The following is a 27222-nucleotide window of genomic DNA, read 5'->3' as shown; positions in this document are numbered from 1 at the left end:
TGACTTGACCACCTTTTTACTATATTTGCACATGGCAACTACAATACGGTTAAGGTTAGACAGATGGTGATTATGGCAAATTAAGTATGGTAAAGGTATGTTTGGGTCAGATCATGGTTGAGGTTAAGTGTTCATTTCAGGTCTGTAACAGGGCATAAACTCTGGTCTCCTCCTCCAGGTCACACACTACTTCCTGTGCTGAATCTCAGCATTCTAGGTGTAAATTCGTCCAATATGGACTTAATTACTTGGGATACTGGTCTGCAAATGAGCTACCAAGTACCACTTTCATCGTCTTTACAGCATGTGAATACACCTAATTTCCTCATCTACACAGCAACATTTTGATAGGTTTCTCCCTGGTGGGGAAAGGAAAGTTTGTGCATACATGAAAAGGCAAGCTGCCCACAGGGTCATGTGTAATGGGAAAATTACATTTAAGCACAATTCCTTATATTTTTATGTTTAATTCATACTTTACTTCTCTCACAAATGCTGAAAGAGTTTATCTCATTTTCCACATGTAGATTTTGATTCTAACTTTGTGAGACATCCAGTCTGGAACATTTTGTGAACATTGTGTGTGCCTGAACCGATGAAGGTACAAGGTCACCCCAAAACTATCTCATGTTTTCCCATGCCAGTTAAGATGTAACTGGGGGGTGAAAGTCATACAGGGAGGAGGAGGTGAGATGTCTCCAAGATGTCTCTTGCATTTCTCTGATTGTCTTCATGTGTATCAGATTGCCTGTCAAAATTGCAGCGTCATAATAATCCAAGTGCGTGTGTGCTGTCACTCTGAAGATGCATATAAGCCTAGTGTTCTTGTTCACTCATTTGAGAAACTGACTCCACACTGGGCTGCGGCCTTTTGTGAAATCATGTTGATCCTATATTTGCAAATATATCTTTCTTAATAAAATACAAAAACCCAACTTGGTTTTAGTCTCAGTCTGTCTTATTCGTTTCAATTTACTAAACTCTGAAAACTCTTCCCCCTGCTGCAAAGGAAACTTCCACGACACATGCACATATGCACACACACCTGCGTAGTTTCTCTGTAAATTTCTCCAATTCCTCCTGGGCCCGGCGCAGCTCTGTCTCGAGGTACTGCCGAGTGGAATCAAACTCCGTCTCCACCATCTCTAGTTTGTGGGTGGTGTACGACAGGCGCTTACGGAGGTCATCCTTGTGGTCGTGGAAGGAGCTGAACGAGCAGCAGCAAGAGTTTAGGGAACAGGAAGACAGTCACAACACTGATGCACTTTCATTGATATCAAAATTTGTCAGGTTCATTGAGCAAAGCAGAGAGAGGGAGAAAGAACAGAGACAGAGAGAAAAGGCAACAGAGTAAAAAGTAAAGAGTGTATGTGTTTGTGTGAGAAAGAGGGAAGGGGATGAAGTGTAACTGGAGTGTAATTCAGCTTGGAGTGAGAGAGGTCCCAGACAGGGGCAAGGCAGTGAGGCCGATGGGGAGGAGGAGATGGATGGAGGAGGAATACTAATCATTTCCCATTCACAGGAAGGGTCCAGAGCTGGGAAAAGAGCTCCCATCGGTGTAATGGTGAATTCCATTACACAACCCCCTATTGAATCTCTGAAAGAATAGGAAAAAAATGTTTTGCCCTTAGACACAGACTATGGGTGATTCATAAAAGGAGAAAATATAGAATGGACCACGGCTTTGTGTGCACAAGTAAGCTTTAAAAAAGGGTGAAAGGAACAGAGAGTGCATGAGAGAGTGTGAGTGAGAGGCCACAATACCACCATTTCAACACCACCACTATCAACAGCAACAACATATCAGACAGTGAGCAATATTTGGTCATCTGATTCAGGTTTGAGTGTGGAGGATGAAAACACACCAACTGGAACTGACTGAGGGAGTGGATGGGGATAATGAAAGGCTAGAGATGGGGAGCAGGGGCTGTGTGCGCTGCGGGGGATTTAGCATTTTTCCAGACTGATGGATATTTGGCTCACAGAGAGGTTCGATGGCTCAGAACTGCCAACCAGCAGGCACAATGAGTGCACCTCCAAGTCCATCTTGGCCCAGAGCCTCAATTAGGAAGCTGGCAGTAAAGGAGGAGAAAATGGTGTCCACAGAAAGACTTATAGACTGTGTTGTGTCAATACGAGGGATGGATTACCTTTAATGTCTGGGTACTAGGTTGAAGATGCCCACTAATTAAGCCTTCACCAAGCAGTAAGAAATCAGTATATAGGTAGAAAAGCATAAAATAAGTATAATATAAATATATAAATAAGCTCCAGTAACGTGGACCATGGCATTACAATAGTTAATAAACAGCTATGCACCAAATGTGTAAAGGAATAGATAAAGAGTTTGAAAAAGAGAGTGTAGTGTATAGGTAGTGATTGATACCACTGTCATCACCACTGTTTTTAAAAGGCATAATTTGACATCTGTCTTCAAATATCACTCTTACAAAGAAAGCAAATAATGTAAGCATATTGAATTGTTCCTTTATAAATGTGGGGCAGGGGTGGCCTAAATCTGGGTGGGGAAAGTGAAAAGGAAGTGCTTGCCTCCCTCATTAGTCACCACCATTGAGGTGGCCCGTGAGCAAGGCCCTCAACCCCAACTTCTCTAGTGAAGCTGCAGATCAGACTCTGGTTGTCCTGGGCAATTTCCATGTGTGAATGTGTGTAAAAGTGCAAAGGGGATTAGGGCATTACTGCAAAAGAGAGGCTTCCTCTGGCCAACTTCCTTGAATAAATAAAGGTTAAAAATAAAAAATTAAGTAAATAATTGTGTGAGAGATAAGTCATAGCAGAGTTTTTGTATCTTACATGCTGAGGCTCGCAGGTTCAGCCCCCTCCGCTTGCCTGACGCTACAACAAAACAAAATCTTTATAACCTCTCCGCTGTCTAACAACTGCAAGTGATGTTGTAAAATCACATGGCAAAGAGCCAGAGAGCTATTGTAATGTGAAAACTGCTCTGGGCTATTATCACTATGTAATGCCAGTTTAATTAAGTATGAGCACACAGTCATTTTGTTTACAGTATTACGTTTGTTGTGGGTCCAGATGTATAAGACTGTTGGTAAAGTGCAGTGCAGCATTAACTTGGATGTAGATATCAGCCGAAACATGACAAGAGATATGAAGATAAATAATGGGAATGAATAGATACCACATTATGTTTTTAATGGATTTGTAATGGTCATGACCTCCCAATGAGAATCCATTTTCATTAGTCGAAATGAATGAAATGGATCCCCAATTATGAGGCTGATGTTTAGAGTTTAAAACACTCCCTCCACAGACTGACTCATCTTACCTTCTTTTCTGAGTTTTGCAACCATTTCTCTGTGTTTTGAGGGCAGTTTTGCCAATATATATCTTTTTCATATTTTTCTCTCTGCCTCAGCTCTCATGTGTTTATAGTTGTTGCCTCTGCTGCTGCCGCCGCTGCTGCTGGTCGGCTGAATGTTGAAGCCAAGTTTGAACTCTAACCACAAACCAACAGTCAAAGCTCTAAGTCTTGCCTGGGGAGGCAGATAGGAGTTGGCTATCTGTGATGACCCTGGCAAGAGAGCAGAGAAAAACAGCTTTGAAGTCCCACAGATTAGCAGCACATTTAGTTCACTTGACTCCGGAGAAAAACAGAGATTTTGGGTGCATTCAGAAATTGAGCCAGTTTAGTATGACGAAGCACAGCTGGGGGATCAATTAGATAAGTTCAGTAAACAAACTTAAATAGCATGCAATACTTTTAAATTACTGCACCTCCAGTTGAACTTTACTCTTCCTATTGAAAGATCAATGCACAGCAATCTTTTTTCGTACAATTCTGTAATCCAAAATATAAGCACATTTCCAAAATATAACCAAACACTGAAAAAAACTACAACACATAATGTAGAAACATTAATGTTTCTCTCTTGTTGGGAATAATTGAATGCCGCCACCACAAATTGCAGCACCCTTTGGAATAGTGAGTTATTGACCAGCTGACCACAGAGGTTATTTCTCAATAAATCAGTGTTATGATAAATGCATGTGTGTTTCCATTTCCATCCTTCATCATTGGTCTACAGTGGTGCTAGGGCTTGAACTCATGTCTCATGCACCTTAAGAACTTAATAACCTGCCACTAGCAAGCATAAAAAGCCAGAATAAACCTTCCCAGTTGTACATCTTTCTTTATGCAGCTGCAGTTGATGGGTCTTAGTTATCAAATATGTCAAATAACTGCAACTGAAAAAGAAAGATCTATTAAGAGCAAAACAATTGCTAGAGCCCTTCAGAATTGTCTGTCAAGCTTAGGATTTCTCCGCATGTTGAAGCAGCCAACATTTGGCTGTAGTGAGAGTAATACTCTTTTTTTTTTAGCATTTCCAAAACCAAAAACACAAGTGCAAAAGAAGTGTGCTAGTGCTAGTGTCCAAGTACTTATCTGCTCCCACGTGAGCTGCAAAAGTTAGCACATCTAGCTAATTAGGATAAATAGGATTCTCGCGATATCACGAGATCGTACAAAAATCGTGGGATCACATATCAAATGAAAAATTCATCTTGTCAGGCTTAAGGTAATGCCTTTGTGTTTAAAGTAACAGCTTACCGAACCAATCAGCGCTAAGTGAGGAGCTACTGGCAGCTACGGGGGAGGTTTAGGTGTGTGACAGCAGCGACTGTTCGCTAAAATGCTAACTTTTATATATAGGCCTACATATTTCAGACCTTTTCACAGGGTTTTTGTTTTGAAACACATTTTTGTGTTGGCATTAGTTTACCGTACGTTAGCTAGCTACTCCTAATAAAACTTGATAGTGACAGACGTCTTTTCAGCCTTCCACAGTCATCGGCTTGAAATGAGAAAACCTGCTTTTGTCTACTTCCATATAAAATTGAAGACCCGTTGTTTTAAAACAAATTACAACAAATTTTGAGTAGTAAATCTGCCATCGTCATGATTGTAAACTGCATTATGTGCTGCAGAAGAAGGGAAAGCTTGACATAGGCATAGCAACAGTAGCTAAGGAGTATGGGGCTTATAGCAAACGGTCAGTTAACCACCACAAATATATAATATGGCTGGGCACAAACATTTCAATAAGTCCATATATTTGCCCTTTAAGTGTGTATGTCTTGTCCCTCAGAGCCAAGTAAGCATAAATGCAAAAATAGATACCAGCAGCATAACATTAACAGTCCCCACAGAGTGGCAGGGGAGGAGTTCAACAACAAACTGGAATGAATGTTTTGTTGCCTGCCGCCATTTCTAATGGCACCACTACTTATTATTTTTAATCTCCCTTCAACACTGACTCAGGAAACAATAACAGGTTTTGGAAACACTGTTAATATGGTTGCAGTAGCCGTTTTCTTATCTGCAAGTCACAGAGGGGGAGAGAGAGAAAGACGACAGAAATAGTTGCTGAATTGGTAAGTAAGTGTGGTTCTACAGAACCCATCCTCACATGCACATACATTAACACACACCTTCATGCAGTGCATAAGAAGTACTGTACCCTGTATCTTAACACCCCCCCCACACACACACACACACACACACACACACACACACACACACACACACTCCCAGGGGGCCTCAGGTGTTGTTTGGCGAAGTAAACACCATCCACATGAAGGAACAAATCTAAGTCCTCGGTGATAGGCTTACTGCTGTTTCTACACTGCCAGAGAAACTCAAAACAGCAAACGATATGCAAATCAAGCTTTCCTCTCTAAAGTATTAAGAAGAGTCTACAGTGTAGATAGAAACATGAGTAAACCCGGTTTGCCTAAAACATTTTGCCCATGTGTAACAACTTGTCATAATGATCAGACACACACACACACACACACACACACACACACACACACACACACATGCACACTACAGGGAGTACAACAAATAGTTGCTGTAATGCTGCAGACTATAACCTACTTGAAGTTTACAACAGTACACACAGTTTCCACCTCCCACTCTGCCTGTATACTTTTTCTCTTTCATGACTCCAGTAGCAAGTAACAACAGTTTTATTTAGAAAAAAAAAAAACCTTAATGTGAAACCTACTAAAGGTCACAACCAGACAGCATCCATCTCGGATCTACAATTGGGAGCCGCAGGTTGAATTACTAGTAATGAGCTGCGGGAGGTGAGCGAGGTAGAGCTACTGCCTGCCAGATATACTTTTCACAGTGACCAAATTAGGACATTAAACTTTAATGGCCGCTGTGCCATCCCTACTGTAGTCTGCTATTAAGTGAGCAGCTCACAGAGACACACTCACTATATCTACTGTAAACAATAAACCTTCATGTCCCAGCTTAGAGGATAACTCCGTAGGTGTTATTTTGTTGTTTTGGTCATCATCTCTAATGGTTATGATGACATTGTACTAACCACTGTAATTGCTGAGCTCTGGGAGCATGGTGACACTGCTGCGAAGAAGTCCGATGGGGCAAGACACGATTGGAGTGAACAGTAAACAACCACTAAAACCCTTTCAACAAATCCTACAAACAAAAAGGTAGTTTGTCATGCCTTTCATACTGACCCATATTAATGTTTCTGATCTGGTGCCTCTGTGGGGAGAAAACACGTTTGTCAGAGGCTTTCAAGACCATAACAAATATTAATATGACGGTTTTCTAACATGCCAACATTACTGTTTAGTTAGGTTTAGGCAAACAAACTACTTTGTTAAAGGAATAGTTTAGTATTTTGGGAATTACACTCATTTGCTAGCGACACGATCTATACAACTAATACACAAATACAATACAATACAAAACATATTGTATACATACTGTATTACATATTGTAGGTAAAATGGAAAGTGAGCACACACATAATGTTGGTAACCTACAGGACACCTACAGTAGGTATGTTAAGTCAAAATTGAACTAGGACATCTGTCTCAAAAGCGGTGATAGTTAATCATTTTACCATTTCCTCATTTTTCTGGGTGATTGTGTGATTGTCTGACTGGCCATGCTTCTGGCCCCCATTTGTCTTATATTTAGTGATGCCACGGCCTTTCCAGACCTTAGCAATTAACTTAATGTAAAGTAATGTAGTAGGAATGATGGCCAAAACTATAAAGATAGGACCCGAGTTGCAATAAACCTGAATTATTCCTCAAAATCCATTCCATCTCAACTACTGCGCAACTCAAAAGGAAGACTCAAAAAGGCTTAAAGCCAAAATAGACCAAACAAGAGCAGAAGTGGTGTTAATTAGCAACATTATTTTACAATTTTTTCCCTTGGTATGATCTAGCACAGTGGTTGAGGCTTTTATTTGAGAGCCATGTTTTGTGTATTTCTTCTGATGCAAAACTCCAGAAATACAACAGTCTCTTGTGCATGCTCGACTACCAGCGGCCAGAAAAACAGATCTGTGGATTAAGTCACCAGAGCAATGATGATGACTAGTCAACACAGTTTGCTGCCTGAAGACAAGAATTGCAACTGAGGAGTGATCCCCACACTGTTTATCTCTTCTTTAGTTTCTATCTACATATCAAAAGAGATTCAACCTTAAGTGGGTGGGAGGAAGAACTTGTTCGCCTTGAAACTAATAAAACGTATAAAGCACTCAAGCTTCTTATAATAAACGCCTGAAGTATCAGTTTTTATTTGAGGTTGTATCAGATCATCTACAAATTTCATTGATAACATTTGCATTGCTTAACTGTATTTTTGATAAGGGTATACATCAGAACTTGATGTACAGTAACAGTGTACAGTGTTTAGGGCCACACAGCAAATATGTTTGAATTCACTGTTGGGCTTTGTTACAATAATGCTGTTTTCCAACACAAAAAGCTCCAGGGGATAAATTAAAGGATAAAGAATTGTTTCCGTTGCTGTGCTGTGACTCATTTAACTCCCTCCATCTCCTTCATGTATCCTTGGTCCTTTAAACAGTCATAGCAAAAAACGTTTTTATTTGTGTAGAGTAGAAGCATGTGAGCGTATGTATATCAAGTTTCAGAGGAAACAGCAAGCGTTCAATTAATTTTGACAATTTGTAGGCATATTTCCCACTATTCCTGATCAGATCAAATCACATCAGGGAGCCACAGCAGGAGTCACTGCAGGTGGGCTTTTCCACATCTCACTGTGGTGTGTGTGTGTGTGTGTGTGTGTGTGTGTGTGTGTGTGTGTGTGTGTGTGTGTGTGTGTTTGTGTGTGTTGTGCACTTCAGGGCTGACGTGTTCTCTGTTGGACTAATTTAGAAAGTGGAACCCTCATATTGGCTTCAGCTGAGCTTTTAAACACATTCTCCATCGCTTACAATGAAAGCGCAATAGGAAGGAATGTATGAACAGGAGGAATGATTACAGCAGGCAAAACTGATTGCAATGTTCACATGGGAACCTGACTATTGTTTAAAGACGGACTTAAAAAATTATGGACATATCCTTTAAGACTTTGGAATTGTTTTCAGTACCCAATGAGAGAGTCAATACCATTTTTGCCACATAGTGTGTTTAAGCTAAGTAACATAAAGCCATTTTGCCTCAGTGGAAAAGCTTAATGCGGTACTAGACTGAACTAAATGAAAGAGAAGCTTTATGAGATGGAGGAGTAAATTGCAGCCCCATCTGTAACTCACTTCTGCCAAACCTACAGTGTGATACTGTACTGGCAGCCCACAACTCCTCATAGTCCAGTTTAAACCTGCTTTATTATGCTGCATAGTCCAATATTTCTTTGCATTGACTGGATCACCATCTGTCACACAACAGAATATAAGAAACTGGATCTGACTGGTCGATCCTGACAAAGGCTAGTGTTGCATTGTCCGGTCTCCACAGCACTGTGTCAGTGCTGAAGTATGGTCTGGCTGCACAAGTTAACATTCTGGTATCCTGTTTGTATTTCTTTAAAGAAAATCACAATCTTCTTGGGCGCTGAGTAGAGCCTTGGTGCCGCTGCAAAATATACTCTGTAAGAAACTTGTTTTGGTATAACGTGTACGTTCAAAAGTTGTTTTAGTCGTGCAACAGAAAACTCAGATTGGACAGGTAGTCTAGCTAGCTCTACCCTGCAGAGACCTGAGGAGTAACCATTAACCATAGTAACCATTAGTCCTCATAAATCGACCGGAGTTTAAATTGACAACACAAAGAAAGCGGAAGGTAACAATTTACTTTAATTTAGTCAATTTACTAGTCGAGGGAAGTAGCTTGGGGAAACAATAAGATGTCTTTTGTGGCTCTGGAAGATGTTTTGAAAAGTCTAAAGCATTTAAAGCCAAACTTAACTAAAGTTACAAACTAACAGGTTTTTTCTAAGGGACGGTCTAAGAAAAGCTTATGGGTTGTATGGGTCATACAACTTTGAGTTGTATGACACATACAACTCAAAGTCAGATTTTCTGATCACCCAACTTTATAAACATAAAATCTATTATTCCCAACTTTCTGGCAGTAAATTGGTTTCTGAAACAGGGAAATCTGTCTTCCTTTTAAGGTTAATGTATTGCGAAAAACAGGAGGTTACCAGTAGTTTAAGCAGGTTTCTTTAAAGTTTTTCTATAGCTCCATATTAATGATTAATCAAAGGGGTCTTTCTAAAGCTCTTCCCAGCTTTCTGTCTCTTTAACCTTTTTGACCTGACAAAGTATGGGTTTCGCTGTACATACAATGATTGTACTGGGCTAAAACAACCAACTTTATCTTTTTTTCTGTGCTGATAAAAATTAAACACTTTAGATTAGACTTTAAATATCATCAGGTCAAATGGCTTTCAAGTCACCTATAAATCCAAAGATGTTTCCATCTCATCTAGAAAAACAAATCCAGTCCTCATGAAATTGAATTACTTTTTTAGCCTAGGGCACATTTGTGAGGTCTCTTAAAATATATATTTATTATTATTATTTTTTTTTTTTACAATTCCTGCCTGGGTGGTTAAAAAAGGGTGAAATTAATACACTTGACAAAGATTTTATATTTATGTTCTATAACAACAAAATGTGTTCTCTTTCTTTTTTTCTATCAGTGTTTTCTGACATAGGCAGACAATATTATGGCTCCAGAGCTACACAGTGCCGCAGGCCAGCAGTTCATTGTGCTCTTCACCCCTTCATAACCTTTCAAACAAGCAACAATAGTCAGACACAAAGAGAGAGAAAAGAAAGAGACCACGATGTGTACAAACGATAATTCAAACAAGATATACAGTATGTTGTGTGTTGTTAACACCACAGCCTGAGTTACAAGATAATAAATTTAGTCCTAACCGAACAACAAAGTCGTGACATACATTACCTCCAACACAGTCTCACGGCAGTTCGTGAAATGTTTACATAATTTATTCTATTGATTCTTGTACACAGGCACATTTATCTCGTTTTTTTTCATGATGGTCAACTAATGTATTTCAATGGGAAGCATCTTTTGTGATCATAGCACGATTATTTCTGTCAGTCAGGCTGCAGCAGAGAAGCTGCAACCTGATTTCACAGAATTCCGTGAAATGAACACGGCCCCTTAACTCAAAATTCCGTAATGGGCCCACATTCAGCAGACATGGAGTAAAAATCCACTTTATAAATGCAAGTCCAACATTGACTATCTACCAACTCCTGAGGGAAATATCTAGCTGCTAAATGCTCCACTATGTTAACCACCTAGTTGGCATCTTTGTCTGTCTGTCATTTGGTGCTGGTCCTTTTTTCAGAAAATTGCGCTGGCGATGATAGCGGTGAGACCAAAACAGTAAAGTTGTGGGCCAGAAAACCAAAACAATGAGCTGAAAGATCCTAAAAGCTCTATAGAGCTTTGGGAAACTGCAGTCTGGTGATAATTCCCATTCGTCACTACAAGTGACTCCTTTCTTTTCCTTTTCTCGTGATCAACAGTTAATATAAAAATATTGATCGGTTAAAGGAGATGCAGTCTTTGTTGACATGCTGGTGTCCACAAACATTTTTAGATTTACATTTTTAGCAACTGCAAAACAGCAAATTAACATACATCTCACACTGCAATCAAACCCTTACAAAACCTATTTGCTATCCAAACATTCACTGAACAAAACTTCTGAATCTGAATTCAGAGACTACAGTTTATAACCCTGCAACAGCATACAGAAGCTCAGCTCAGCACTGCGGAGCACAAAGAGGTACAAAGGGACATGATGGCCAAGAATCGCCTTTGAAGAAAAGAACCTGTGCTTTTTACCTTCGGGGCTTTTTCTTTTTATCATCACAGCCCAGATTGAACATCTGGAAATCAACCATGCATTGCACTGCAGGAGGCGACCAGGAGTTGGTGAGCTTTGTGCGCATGTTGGCTGAACATACAGCAGCAAGCACAGCCCTCCAGGGTGCAATGAAGTATTAATTGAGGTTTAATGGGTGCATTAGGTGCACAGTTTGTTCAACATGTAGCTCGTAAAAGTGGTATATGTGTTTGTTTGACAAAAAGCGTTGTTTTCTGGTGAAATGGGATGCTTCTTTTTGCAGCCTGACACATAACAGAAGCCAGAAAACAAATTATTGTTCATATAATATGAGCAGTCTCTGAACCATTACACTGAACAAGAGAGATCGGGACTGAAGCTAATGCATTAATGAGCTGCAAGAACAAAGAAAGAATCATCATCAGGGCTAAAATGTCCCCCGTGTGGCGACAGTGAGATAAAGTTAAAACCCATGGGTTGAAGAGCTCCATCCTCATCTATTTTATATGTGCCACACATCCTACTCTTCTGACATACAGTACATAGACTTTGTGTTTATAGGACACTTAAGGTCTACTGTATAGTATGGGCGCTCCAGAGGCTTATGTTGCTCGGCTGACCCTGTCCTGTTGGCTTTGACAGAGCCTTATAAAAGCTGTGTGGCAGACAGGCGTATCTCCAATAGTCCAGGGAGCAATGGGGGTGGTGAGGTGGGTAGTGAAAGAGAAGAGTCTGAATTGGAGAATACAGATACTGAACATGTGCACACTCAAAGACAAAGCCAACACCTTGGGCACCCTCATCAACCACTTCCAGATGCAACAGTAAAGTCACAATCACAAATGAGTCCCGCATAAACCTCTGATCTCATCATCTCGGAAATAATTAGACAGGAGAATGACAGAGCGGGGAGGTGGTAAACTGCTCGGGGCTAACCTGAAAGGCGCCTTGGTATGGCATCTGCTTTTGGAAGCTATGTGCCTAGCTTATGGAAAATACGAGAGAGATGAACAAACAACACCTCTTTAGGCATATTCCTCAAAGTCTGAATGAAGAGCAGTGGGCTATTGATGTCTCCCAGCGGCTGGTGCAGGAGGCAGAATGGATAATGGGTAGATACAGCTGATGAAGGTAAGCTGCAACATTTGTAGATACCTAATTACAATTCACAGTGTATGTCAAGTAAAACTAATACAAAGTTTTCTTCATGCTTTTTAATGTCAAAAGACTGCTAGATTAAATGTTAAATCTCTTCAAGTTACATCTGTTAAAGTAAAGTTGCTTACTTTCTAAGCAAGGTAAAAAGAAATCTCATCATCCTAATTGTCAAATAATTCAGTGAGTTTCCATAAGTCCAAGGGTTGTGGAAGTATCTTTGTGTACATACTGTCATAGCTGCTGAGTTTTAGTTTTGGATAAACTATTATTACTATAGGCATTAACATTTCGGCCTGTGATTTCAGTTTGACACTGACATTTGTATTATACTTTTGTGGAAAGTTCAGCATTTCCACTGTCTGACTGGCACAAGTCTCGGCAAATTACCTCATAAAGAGGACATTAATAATCTAAAAATAATAGCAATTACAGTACCCACACGGAACTTTGAAGCAGAAAATTAGCACAAGATGGAAAATATGACTACATTAAGGCTACAATCAACATTTTGCAAATGTCTTGATGACTTTTATGAAGCTAATATTCTCTTTATGTACTTCTTCTTCTTCCTCTTCCTCTTCTTCTTCTTCTTCTTCTTCTTCTTCTTCTTCTTCTTCTTCTTCTTCTTCTTCTTCTTCTCTGTGCTCTTCATATTGTACGTTTTATGTGAAGACAGTGACTTTGTACATTTTGTCAAGTGCCCGATGACCTCAGTTTGGTTGGCTTCGTCTAATTCAGCTTACAAGTAAAGAACAAAAACAGCCTTTGGTGACAAGCTTTGTTTTATTATATATAAAAAGAATCACTTCAGAAAACTGAGGAGGATCAATCAGTGCATGGTCTGCTGTATCACCAGAAAACCTCTCTCTTTTATGAATTTTGCTTGAAAATATTCTAAATTGACTTGACAGGTTGAATAAATATATTTGGAAACTACAATTAGCTCTCATGCCATGAATAGTACTAAAGCAAAGCTTAAGATAATTACACAATGCAAAAAACAACACTGTAGTTCCAAAAGGGTTGGCACTTTTTTTCCTCCAGATTAATTAGAGCTCTTCCCATTGCACATGAAGTTTGAAACTCACTTCAAAGACCAAAGTTTCCCTCTGGACAGCACCTTATCCGAGGCGCTGTTTGCTTTAATTATGGAACAGGAAGCAGGGATCATCTACAAAAATCAATGTTTCCTCACTTGCTGGAGGTGAAAGCAATTAACTTCTCGATGTTATGATCATGTTATGCTGACATGCAGATTATAAAGACACTTAAAGGAAACACTTAAGACACTTAAAGAAGACTTCATGATTCACTTCCTGAAATATAAAGTAATCAACTCATCAAGTAAAATATAACACTATGGATTTACCATTCTCTTTCTCTCGATCTCTCTTAATCTATACAAGGTGAGGAGTTTAATGAGAACAACTTTCTCTCCCATGATGCACATGTTCAGCCATAATTGCTTCTCTGTGGTATCATCTTGCCCAGTGAATGAATATGAGAGTTAATTGAGGGCTGTGAAAACATTTGCCGCCTCATTATTCTCACGCCAATAAAATCCAAATGACAGCTGAATCGACTGAACAAAAAACAACGCAGATTTTACTTCATAACAAAACCCAACAGCGTACAGCAGCCTCACTTCTTATGATGCAGAGATTACGGTGACAACAAGCTTCAGTTTACTCGAACACGCTGCACAACGTGTATTGATATTCTCCTACTGCACTGTTGAATGCACAGCTGTCTACCCAACCCTTTTGTGGAAGCACTCAGGCTATGCAACACATGGACAGAACGACACAACAGCTACTCACAACAATCATTATCTTCATAAGTGTTGCAGAGCAACTGCACGCACTTGTCTCCAAGCAGCTAATAAAACCAGGCATGCACTTCTCTTCTTTCTTGCCTTACCGTTTATGTGCTTTTCGCCTCATTTTCAGCAGATAAGATCACAATATTCATTAGCCTGTGCATCCCTTCAGAGCAGCATGCATTTAGAAAAAGCCTCCTCCAATTGTGACTGGTGACAGGCTGGTAGGCAGAGAGAGAGAGATAGATAGATAGAGAGAGAGAGCGAGAGCGAGAGCGAGAGAGAGAGAGAGAGTCAGAGGGAGTTGAGCATTGAATGGAGCAGGAGGAGGTGTATGGGAAGAGGAGGGGTTATTTGACTGAAGGAGAGAAGCAAAGGGAGAGAGAATAAAAGGGAGAGAGAGGTGTGGTGCGAGTGTCACTGCGGGAGGAGAGAAGGTAAAAGTGAAAGTGGCTAACCTCGTGTCATGCTGCATCTCTCCATCAGATTCCTGGTAGGAAGAAAACAAGAGAGGGTAAAATGATTAGATTTATTTATCAAGCAGATTTATCTGGCGCCGCTGCTGCCACTGCATGCTGTGAAGTACCTCTTATCTGGTGTTTAACGAGCTCTCAGAGCGGCTACGTCTCGGCAAACAAATATATCCATTATTTTCTCACATACATATATCAATATTGAGAGCTTTAAGTGACAGAGGGAGGAGGGAGAGAAACAGAGCAAGATTAAAAGTGCAAAAGGAAAATGCAGATATAAAAAGAACGTGCCCGAGGGTGAGAGGCAAACTTACATACTGTAAGAAAAACACAAAAGATGAATGATAGAAAATGGAAAGTTCTAAGAGGAAAAGTAAGAAATTCAACAAACCTGAATAATTGTAGCCTATGAGACTCAATTTAAAATAATAGATTTTGGGAAATACACTTCTTGGCTTTCTTGTTGAGAGTTAGAGTAAAAGATACCACTCTCGTGTTTTTACGTTAAATATGAAGCTACCAGCAGCAGCCTGTTAGCTTAGCGTAGCATAAACTTTGGAAACGGGGAAACAGCTAGCCTGGCTCTGTCCAAAGATAACAAAAATTCAGTCTACTGCCATCTTTAAACCTCACCAATTAATACATTATATAAGTTTCCCAAACCAACAAGTTGTGGCTGTTTCCCTGTTTCTACCTAAACGCCAAGCTAATCTAATAGCTTTTAGCTTCAGATTTATCGTACAGCAATGGGAGTGGTATCAATCTTCTCATTTAACGTGAAAGAAAAGAAAACAAATAACACGTACAACGATGGAGGTGACACCCCAATCCACTCAGTAATTCTCCATCATGTCTTCATATGTGTATGATGGTATAGATATGATTGTGAGAACAGTTTCTTGTTTGCACACATTTTTTTAGTACACATGAATTATGCATGACATGGATTTCACAAGAGCATTTACCATTTACATTTTCACTGGTGCTTAATTCTTTGGTGCAGAACCAATTACTCAATGCATCCCCAGGACCAGAGTTGACACAGCAGAGCTATTTGCAGCCAAGGTCCAAAAAAAACAAAAAAACATCTACTGTAACACTTTAGTGACACAACCCTTCCCAATGTATGCTCATGATCATAAACTTTATAGAGCACAGAAAGTCAGATACTGTTTGTGTGTGCTGTTAGTGCTTCAGCAGGTTAGTGTGTGTGTGCACGTGCTTGTGTGTGCCAAGTTGCATGCAGTTTCTGTCAGCCTCAATATTTATTAGAGGATTCAGTGAGGTACAATGAATGTCACAGGTAGACACAGCTTCAACATGAGAGTGCAGTGTGTGTATGTGAGCATGTGTATGCTGTGCTTCATGATGTTGTGCAATCTGTGTTATGTGGGTGTTACAAACAGTGTGAGTGATACAGCAGGATGACTCATACAGCTACTGAATGAGACAACGCTCAGTAATCCCCTCTGTCCATCCCTCCATCCCAGCATGCCTCTGTGTGGGGAGGGCAAGCCTAGAGAGAGAGGGAGGAGGAGGAGTGGATTGGCATTCCTGGAAATAGAGTCCTTTTTTCCCTCCTTGTCTGTTTAAGTCACTAACTGTGTGAAAAGCTGCCATACAGCAGTTTTCTCTCTTGATACCAAATGTATTCCTTTCAATTTGCACACCCACTCATCAGCTGAACAGTTGCTAGGGAGCTGCCATCCAGTGAATGAATTATAATCAGGATTGACATTGGTCAAGGTCCGCATTTAGCAGAATAAGAGTGCAACCAGTGCAGCAGGGTGTGAGAGGCCATAGTACTGAGTGCTATTTCTAAGCCCGAGGCTCAAAAGCACCAAAACAAATGGAGGAAAGTGTGTAAATTATTAATGTATTAGCTACCTTCACACAGGCAGCAAAGCAAGATAGTGAAATTTGTTTGAAACCCAAGGCATCTTTCTCTCTTTTACTCTGGGCTCTAAGTAAATAAGCAGTAAATAAGGGTGGATGTATTTTTAATACCGCATGCCAAAGGGACCAATACTTTCTCTTTGCTATCTCTTGGATGTTTGGAGGGCAGAGAGATGTTAATGCATTTAAATCAGAATTAATATAGACCTTTACCATAGCACTCCTTTGAGAACATCACGGCTATGAAAATGCACATCCAGTGAGAAAAGATGAATTCGAACCGCAGTTTATGCTTTCATTTCCAGTCTGTGTTTGAAAAGAACGAGTGAGGATATGTTCTGTTCACATGCACTACATTCCTGTGCATGTACAGCACAAAATAATTCATATTTCCCATGTTGGCAGATTTTATTTTGTATGGCAAGTGGGTGATGTGTCAGACATAATTAAGCAAAACACCAAACATAAATGATTCACGTCTAATAAGTCTCGATGAATAATATTTTGCTAACAAGGAGGAATGTGATGCAATACACAATATATCAAAGCCTTAAATAAAGATTGAGTGAAATCATCAGAGGCTTGTGTAATCTTATTCATTTGGCACCTTGTTTCCAGTAATGATGAGGAAACACGAATATATATATATATATATATATATATATATATATATATATATATATATATATATATATATGTATATATCTTTAAATCATTACAGCAATTATCCGTACAACACATAATAAAGTAACTGTGGGTGATGTAATAGCTGCATATAATGTAATAAAACCCATGTATGCAGATACAGTCATTATCTTCATCATCTCATATTAATATCTTCATGTGTTGAAGATTTAAAGCATAACAATTATAAAATGTTGATTTATACCAGCTTCTAATTTTTATAAGAACTAAACTAATTTACATTTGTTTTAAGTTAATTGTAGTATATATATATATATATCATTTAATACATTCTTGGTTAACGTAACAAGGCTGGTGCTGGTTCACAGGGTCAAAGAAGCATGTTTCTGACTTTATGTTCTTAGCCACAAACTCCCTCTATCAGGCTAAAAGCAGCAGCTGGCAGCTTAATGTGTATCAATAAGGGATAGTAGCAGATGGTAGTTTACACCCTTCCATTGCCAACAGAGGTGTTAAGAGAAAGACATTAGGAAACAAAAACAGCTAGGTTAGTCCAACACTATCAAATATTCACAGAAACTATTTTCTACCAAAGATATAGAAATTGTTGGCAGGGTGTTCTGCAACACAGTTTCCCTAGAAATTCCATTTATATTGGACAATTCCACACCTCATGATATACATCCAATGCCAGTGTCTGGTGACGCAGAAACTAAAAGTGTGGAGGTCAGGCTCGTGGATAGGAATATAGTGCTATTGTCATGCAGGAGACCGGAGTTATTCAATATCAACATTCTTGTCTGGTGATAGTGGTGTTCTGTGGACGACACAGTGCAACCAGGAAATAAATGTTATCAAACTTTTTAATTTTAATTTACTATTGCTATGAGCACCTTAAAATAATTCATATTCATCTCCTATTGTATTGGGGTGTCAACGAACATCTCAGAAAGAAAAATAGAAAATATGCATTTTGTGAAATAGGTGAATCAACTCTTTAAATGTAGTAGTACTCACAGTGATATTAACAGGTCTGGGCAGTGAGGTAGATCTGTAGGACATTCTGGGAAAGCCCTCTGGCCAGCTGAAGACAGGGCAGGTGTTACTCCATTTACTGGAAGTCGATTGAGGAGGAGGAGGGGGCTCATAACTGGTAAATACCATGTTCTTTTCTTTCTCCCTCCCTCTTTCCATCCTTCTGTCTTTCTCCAAGCAAAGCCGCTCTCTTCCGTTATCCTTTTGCTTCCTTTTCTCGATTCCTCTATCTCTCTCCCAGGGGTTCTCTTTTTTTTTCTCCCTCTCCTTGCCTCTTTCCATCCCCGAGCTCCCATTTATGTCCCATGGAAACCTGTTTTCCCTCTCCTTTTCTCTCTTCATAACCTTCTCTGGCGTTTTCTCATTTATCTCTTTCCCCAGGGTATCATTAGCTACCAGTTCATCAAGTCGCCTCACACTGTCAATGTCTGTCTCCAGATAAAGTCTCCCAGTGGAGGGCTGCGCTTGGATCTTTGTGCATAACTCCAGGTTGTGCTCTCGGTATGGGTGACTTTCCCCTTTCACTTTCCTCAACACATCCCCAGGCTCCAAGATCTTACAGCTGGGTAATGTCTTGCTCCACTGGTGGATGGGGCTGGTAATGCCCTTTGAATCATACTCCTTGATGGTCTGGAGGTTTGAGCTGGCTTGGGTGTACCACAAGTTTGTAGCTGATGTAGATGGTGGTGGCAGGCTTGCTGGTGTTGAATGCAGTGTGAGCGGGTGAATGCGGTGAGAGGGGGTTGATGGCAGCGGTGGTGGAGGAGATGGGTAGCAATGTCGAAGGGTAGACTGTTGTTGAGGAGGACTGCCCTTAGATTTCAACACCCTGCAGGTCACCTCATTCAGAAACTGCGAGAACTTGCGCCTGTTGTCGGTCATCTTATCCTGCTGATGGGATGAGACGGAAGCAGAATTCTTGCTAAGGCAAGATGAGGACACACTTTGGGTTCCCACGTCTTTCCTTAGCACTGTGGAAGAACTTTCGGGGGCACAATCTCCTTTACTTTCAGTTTTAGCAGCAGGATGTGAGAAGATGAGATTTTGGTAAATGATTTCAGGCTCATCCATGGAAGTAGCAGATGCTTGGTCAGTCGTGAAAGGCTTTTCACCTGATGCCTCATTGCTATCTTGCTTAACAGGAGTCCGTAGCAGGCAGGTGGCCCCTGAGCTCCAGCTATTAGTGTCCCAACTGCCATCATCATCACTGGAGCTTCCATTGCCGCTCTGTAGGCTGGGGCTGATACTCCTCTCACTGGGGCTAGGGCTGGGGCTTGAGTTGTCCAGGCTTCCAAGTGACCTCCTCTTCAACCGAGAGATTGATCCCCTCAGGCTGGATAAAGAGCCCCAGAAGCTGGGCAGAGATCCTTGTAGACGTGGCAATGATCCTTGGAGGCAAGGAACAGACCCCTGGAGGTTAGAAAGGGAACCTTTGGGGTTTGGACTGGTACAGCTGTGTAGACTGGAAAGAGAACCTTTGAGTAGTAAAGGAGAGGATTGGCGGCGTAGCGGTGGGGCTTCTTCTTGGTCACTGTATGGTCCAGAGAAGACAGGGCAAGATGCAGTGGAAGAGCAGGAGCCACGATCCTGCCGAGTTGCTGCTGTTCGGGCTCTTGGTTGGCGCCGCAGAGTAGCCATATTAATTGCTTTCTTTCCCTTACTTCGCACAGTCTTTGGTGATCCTTTTTGTACAGACTCGAGCCTGAGACCATCTTCTGAAATGGACACGCACAAGTGAACCATGTCAGGCTTAGTACAACAGATTTCCAATGGTTTTCTGTCCTCTGGCTTTGCCCAATTTCAATTCTCTGTCCTAGTTGTCCAGGCCACCAGCAGGGCACCCAAGCTGTTGCAGTGTGACACACTTTTACTGCTTCAGCTCAGTACACAATGAGATCCCAAAGAGGTTAGAGTCTAATAGTCATTTGGATGTAAACCAACCTACTTTCATTACCATTCATAAACTGACACTGTCAATTCAATTTTTTCCTTTTTAAAATAGAATTATAGATTAACAGCTGCATCAACAGTGCTTTGTCTGTGGGCATCATCTGTAATGAATTTGCGTATCGACGAGTATGGGGTTGGAAAGCAGCTGGATATCCAGGTCAGAGATATTGACCACAGCTACCACGTGAAATCTGCTTTGTGGACAGCAGGCAAGCAAAATGGCCACAGATTGATTGGTCACACATGCTACTTTTAGTGGTTTGTTGTTGTGTATATTATGCTGTGGTGCAGAGATAAACTTACAAGAGTACATTCATTTACTTTAACTCGTCCCTCAAGACATACTTGATATCATTAATTTATAATTTGTCACTCCTACAATCTATTTAATCTCTAGACAGAACATCTCTATGGAGGCGGTGAAGTAGCAGAAGTAGCATCTGGTGCTCGGATGAAAAGGAGCCTCCCAACAGATGTTGTCCAGACACCTGGCGGAAAAATCAGCTGTAAAGCTGAAAGGATCATACAAATTGGTTGCACCTCAAAGTACTACCATTTGTTCCCCTGAAGATTTCTCTACCTGAAGTCTTGCACAATATGGAGTTTGAGAGACTCTTATAACAACCAAACTAAAATGTATATTTATCTTGAGAGGTGTCAAAAGTATTCACATTCATTACTCAGGTAGAAGTATAGATACTAGGGTTTAAAAAGACTTCTGTAGAAGTTGAAGTATCAACTCAAGCTTTTTACTCAAGTAAAAGTGTAAAAGTACTGGTTTCAAAACTACTTCAAGTATAAAAGTAAAAGTAATGTATGGGAAAAAATAATACCAATATGCTTTTTCAAATTAAACGGCGAGTTTTGGAAACAATTAGCTCATGGTACTTGGGTGCGCAGAGCTTGAGGCGCATTCGAAAGGAGTTGTTTTTGCATCCAACCATTTAAAAAAATTCTTCCAGGTACGGCCAGGGATGTAGAAGGGTTGGCTGGTGTTCCTGGCTACCAAACTCCTCGCTGGTGCTTGGTTGGGACATTTCACTCGAGTTCTCTTGAGTCTCTGCCACGGACATCTTCGTACTAGGCTACATACATCTGCTATTTCCTTGCTGGAGTGTGACGTGATTTGTGTCATGTGTACGTGTGATGGATTGCGTACAAACCAATAGGGTGTCGGAATGGTATATGTTTATACTTCTCATACAACCACAATCAAATTCACTCTATCCGGATGGCGCGATTTATCTGGATAGGTTTTTTGGGTGTTTTTTTGAACGATGACAAGCTGGAATGAAAACAAGCCAAACTGAAATAGGAGTAACGAGGCTATTTTTAAAATGTAAGGAGTAGAAACTACAGATAATTGCGTAAAAATGTAAGGAGTACAAAGTAAAAGTAAAAGTCTGCTGTAAAATAATACCCAAAATTTCTACTTAAGTAAGGTAACAAAGTATTTGTGCTTGTTACCTGACACCTCTGTTCATCTTATAAAAACAGCACAACATAATTTGATATATTTTGTGTTGAGTCTAAAAGCTTGACCAAAAGCATCTTTAGGAGGATTTACATGACAATTTAGGTACAGGATATATGAAAGAAAAGGAGAAAACCAAAGCCAATATGTGAACAGAATAGACGTATCCAATCAATCTGTGGCTTTTCTGCCCCTTGACATCCCCAATGTAACCACGTTTAGGTTTTGGCAGTGGGACATCAATAGCAGCATCCTAAGCAGTGATCCAGTCTTGCGTAACCACAGAGCAGCTAATTGCATTGTTAGCACAAAGGTGAAACCTTTCCTCTATAGACTCTTAATGGAAAGATCAGCATTAAAATCTAACCAATTAAATACATGCTAAAGGTTGAAAAAAGGAACAATAGTCTGAATCTGAATTTCATTCTTCAACACTAGTGCAGATTACAGTATTCATAATTCAAAAGTTTACCTTACCATATAAATCTCTGATTATTTATTTATTATTTATACTTGGCATCATGGCTGTACAAAAAGAAAAACATCAGTAAGAACATTGGTTTATTCTTTGCTCTGCTTTCCATGCCACTTTCATGTGTCCGCGGGTATAATTTCCCACAAACTGTGCAGGACTGATTCCTACACAAAGGAGGGTACTCAACCAAAACAGGAAGAGGACAGCCTACTGCGAGTGAACAGTGTGAAGCTACTCTACATAGCAGATGGTGGAACCACTGAAAAAAAACACCTCTCCAACAGCTGTACCCTCTTTAATATGAGACAGAACTCTAGGAAGACCAAAGTAATAAACCTTGCTGGTTGAAAACTGGAAAGATGAGATCTGAAGCGCATGGTCAAAGTAAGAGCTTTTAATAAGTTGCAGCAACTAACGTTTTGACATAAGCAAAGCATGTCATCAGATTCTCTGATGAAGACGTGCTTTATGTTTTGTATGTCTTCCGAAATGTATGACAGTATAGCCAGATATGTCAATCAAAATTCCTAATCCTTCTCCCACAGAAAACGTTTAATGCAAGTAATTAAATTAAATTCTGCAATGCCTTCAGGTACTCCTCTGTGATCCATCTTGTGTCTACTATCTTCACACCTTACAGAAACTAACTTCTGCACCAGATTATAGCTGAGGCAATGTTATTTTGCCTTATGATTATGAACAAATATTAACAGTTAATTCTGCAATTCTGTTGTTAAAAGATGGCACACTGTTATGTACATGTGCTTGGTCAGAAAGTGATTTTCTGTCCTCAGGAATCAATCTGTACAGTTTATTTTTTCAGTTCAAATTAAGAGACAGTGGTTTTTATGTATACCTATGCCTACAGTTAGCTTTCTACATTACGACCCACTGTGAGCATTCCCTTTGCAAACACACTTAAGTCTGTGCACATTTATACTTGCAAGTCTGTCTGCTCAACTCAGCATGAGAAGATTTCCCCCAATTGCTGCTGAAGTAAAACAGCCAACTGCAGAAACACTCACTTATTCAAATTTAATGTAATTTTAGCCACTTCCATTCAGTACCCACATGCTGTTTTTTATCTTCTTATTAATGAGCACTCAAACAAATGGCAGATCCCCTAGTTTACCCCAGTGTTGATGTTGTCTTGGAAACAGTGATTGTGATCTGGATCCATCTTTTTTTTCATCCAGCTATGTGCTGGAGAGATCCGTAAAGCGCTCCCTCTAAATGCCAAGGCAATAAAACAGACACTTATAGGAAATGTCAGCAGCACTGTCTGACCAAGGATAGGGAGTCTGACAGCCATGACAAGCAATATTTTTCATTTCCATGTCGAGGGGAGACCTGTGGTGGTGCATATTTTTCATTTGAGGCAGAAAAAGACAGTAAGTTTTGGATAAAGCTTTGGATACTGGGTTACAGGTCAGACTAACATGAAACACACCAACTATTGCACACACCTATATGTACATGCTCACTGACATGCATGTATGCTCACACTCACATACTCTATGCACATGTGCTGAGTACTCCCTTCATTTGTCAGTGCAATTACACACGTCCATTGTTTACGTATGCAACAGCGCACTCCAGTGGTCACACACAGTAAAATAACAGTTATTAGATCCATTTTTCTCAGCTGCTGTATTTTATAGTGAAGTATCATTCACCTGCGTTCCACCGCTTGTTTACACAGACACAGTCAGTGTTGATGTGAAATTAAACTGGTTAGAAAACATTACTGTTGTTTTTAAAAAGTCACAGTCGACGTTTTGGAGTCTTTTGAAAGCAGACTCTCAGTGAGATGCTTTTAAATGTTTTCATGTTTTTAATTGTTGAAGGTCTATAGGATAAAAGCAGTCTAAGCATATATCAGGTCTTATCATTCTTTCTAGTGATCCTGCGTTTAAAGGTGAACCGTTGGAAATTGAGGGCAAAAGGTGATGGATTTTATCTCTAATAGTTATAATTTTATCATTAAAGAACATGGGGAATTCTGAGGTGCAACTACTGGCTATTCACCTGAAGGTGTGTGTGTGTATGTGTATGATTTAACCTGCAGAAAGTGACACAGTACAGGCTTAAAATTTGCAAAGTTCTACACTTATTCTTCTGGCGTGAAGGTGTATGTGTTGTATGCAAGTGTTCATTTGTTAAAAGGTACTGTAGGAGGGTAAATCTGCTGCTACAAAAATGTATCTTTCTGGTAATAAAGTGCAACCTGCAGAAGATGGAAATATAAATGTGAAAAACAGAAAAATGTGCTGTCATTAGTTTTTAGTGCTGTCTTGTACAGCTGGTAATAGTTAATTTATATGTCTGAACAGGATTCATGAATATCAATAAGGAAATCATTCACATGACAGAAATAAGTGGCAGAGATGGAAATGATACTGAAAACGCTGTGACGAGAATCTAAAGAAGACAGATTGTTTCTTCTTTGCACAGCAACAGTGTTCAGGCTGAATGCATATGGGAGAGATTAAGGATGTTTTCATTAGTCTCCACAAGCAATCAAGCGCACTAGGGCCTCATTTTATTAAAAAAACACATTATCTGGTACAATTTCTGTGCATAAGAAAATAATTCAAGGCAAGGTTTGGTTTATTAAAAAATATCAGAGAATTTCTCCTTTACACAACATCAGCCAACAGGAATTGAAGGCGATGCTCTATATTTGTATGGATTACGATTCTAAATATCCAACCATACCTAAGAGAAAGTGAATCTTGGGAATGCAATGCAGAGCAATTTTAGTACATATATTTCAGTATTCAAATTCAAAACAGGTGTCCAATGCTAAGACTCTCTTGTGTTTAAAGATCACAAGTTTGACTCAATTAGGAACTCCACGAATACATTTTAGACGTTTTAGTCTTTAATCTCACAGTTTTAAATGACAGTTTGGTGGATTTCAAACATGATGCCAAAATCCAGTTTGTAAATGAGGCCAAAGGGCATCTGTTTTTTTCTGGCACAACAACAAAGAGTGAAATACACAAGTTACAATACAATACAAGTCTTACAGTCTTACAAGTCTTACAGCCCACACAACACACGTAGTTCTGTTTTTCACAGTTTTTTTATTGATCTGTTTTGAGCTCCTCATAAACTATCCTTTGAGCTTACAATATAATACAAGCTCGAAAGGAATCTTCCCATAAATCAAATAATGTACCTTGTAACTTCTCACAGTGCCCTACAGAGTGGAATTTATTTGCTTTGCAGTGTTACATAATCAATATTTACAAAGGTTTATGATTCCAACAAAGAAGAATAAAAGGTGTAACCTGTGTTTTCTATGATACAACATTCTGACAATGATTTGAAACAGTGGCGTAACGAGCAAACACCGGGCCCCTATGCAGGATTATCAAGGCAAAATCAGGAGTAGCTTACGCGCACAACAACAACAAAAAAAACACTCAGTCCTTCCAGGATTTCGCAGCCTTTTTTTTGAGAATGTTGCGACCCAAAATGCCTGATTTCACGGGAGCTTTTGTAAAAAATTGCAATAAAAGTTGCAATGTCTTTTGTTGCAATGACGTTGCAGAAGAGAGTGAAAGTTGCAAAAAAAGTTTCAACTTTTTTTTTCAAAGGCTCAGGATGCTGCAAATGTTGGTATAATATGAAAATGGCTTGTGGATTTAAGACAAAAAATAATAACATCAATATTTACTTCAAATATTAACATATATGTCACTGTCAGTGGCTTTTTGATCTTTACATTATTAGTTAATTTCCTATCCTGCCCACACACACACACACACATTCATACAGTTTGATAAAGTAGCCTACATATTGGACTTTAACTTATCATTGCACTTACACTAACGAGCGTAGCTGTCCTCAATTTAGGTCATCGTGTTGTCTCATCTGCGTTTTTTCCTGAATCCACCGTGTGTGATTGTGTGCGTGCGTGCGTCAGTCACGGGGGAAATGGAGCAGCGGCCCCACCCGCTGCAGAGAGCCGACAAGATTGAAACAGCAGCCGCTTCAGTGACTTTAGAGTGAAAAAACGTTACAGCGTACATAAATGTTAAAATGTATACAGGTTGGCAGGACGGTCTGAAATGTTTTGCACGGTCTTTCACTGTACGTTTTGTTGGTAAATGTGAGATGTTTGAGTCACACACGTCTCGTCTTCATAACAGAAACAACGACATTTATTTGACCCGTTCTCCCTCCCGCTTGGCCAGTGGCTGCACGTGGGACTGCTGGTATTGTCGCGAGTAATGAAAATGACGATAGGGGGCCCCCGGCTGTCAATCAATATCTTCCAGTGATGTGGGCCCCTGATTGGTCCGGGCCTGTAAGCACCGCTTACCCTGCTTACCAATAGTTACGCATCTGATTGGAAAGTTTCTTATTAAGCAAAGATACACAGGAACAGTGGTGGAATTTAAGTAAATTTACTCAAGTACTTCAGTTCAATTTGAGGTTTTTTTTTACGATGTACTTAATGTTCCCTCAGCACAATCAAAATGCAAATACACTGTCCTGGTGCTTTAGCTGCTCATTAGTGCACCAAATGTGTATTAATCTACAGCTGAAGTGATTATTTGTTTTCTAAAAATGACTGGTTGTTTTTAAATCAAACACTATATATTTAAGACAAATGTCTTGCTATTTACATCTTCAGTAGTAACAAATGGGCTTGGGCCTGAGTACAGACAAGCTGAGGGAAGTTGGGAGAGCAGTGGGAGATAAAGTAACACATTGTTGATCTTTTTGTTTGTGTTTTAGAATAATATGCAGTGTATTCCACTAATAAAAAGTAATGTATGCTGGGTATATAATATACAGTGTTATTTTATTGGTATATTGTTTTGAAAAATAACACAAATTGCTTTTCCATATTAAACAGTGAAGTGACAGTAATGGCATTTTTAAGTAGTAAATAAGACATCTGAGGTTAGCGATGTTGCTGTGTATCCAGTCAGGTTTCCACTTATATTTCTTGTAATTGTATTTAAATGATAGCGTCATTACTCACCATGACAGTGGATCAAACTGCAGCTCGCTGTTTCTCCAGACGGCCCACAAATGAATAAACACTTGAGTTGACAGTGTTGCGTTGTGCTGTGTGGTTATTAGTAACAGTGGTATTATACA

General features: G+C 39.8%; 1 protein-coding gene across 1 annotated transcript in view; it reads right to left on the bottom strand.

The window, feature by feature from the left end:
• Nucleotides 1–21225, bottom strand: part of begain (brain-enriched guanylate kinase-associated) — a 50424-nt gene extending 29199 nt beyond the window's left edge. Inside the window, exons 1-3 of the mRNA XM_028566362.1 lie at nt 21159–21225; nt 18516–19917; nt 1046–1207 (exon numbers count right to left, since the gene is read on the bottom strand). Of these exons, the coding sequence (XP_028422163.1) occupies nt 1046–1207; nt 18516–19917; nt 21159–21225 (1631 nt within the window). The remainder of the gene's footprint in view (nt 1–1045; nt 1208–18515; nt 19918–21158) is intronic.
• Between the last annotated feature and the right edge of the window lie 5997 nt (nt 21226–27222).

This window comes from Perca flavescens, chromosome 20 (genome assembly GCF_004354835.1).
Source record: "Perca flavescens isolate YP-PL-M2 chromosome 20, PFLA_1.0, whole genome shotgun sequence".
Lineage (NCBI taxonomy): Eukaryota > Metazoa > Chordata > Actinopteri > Perciformes > Percidae > Perca > Perca flavescens.
Note: the sequence above shows the minus strand (reverse complement) of the source record. Positions and strands in the feature narration are given on the sequence as shown.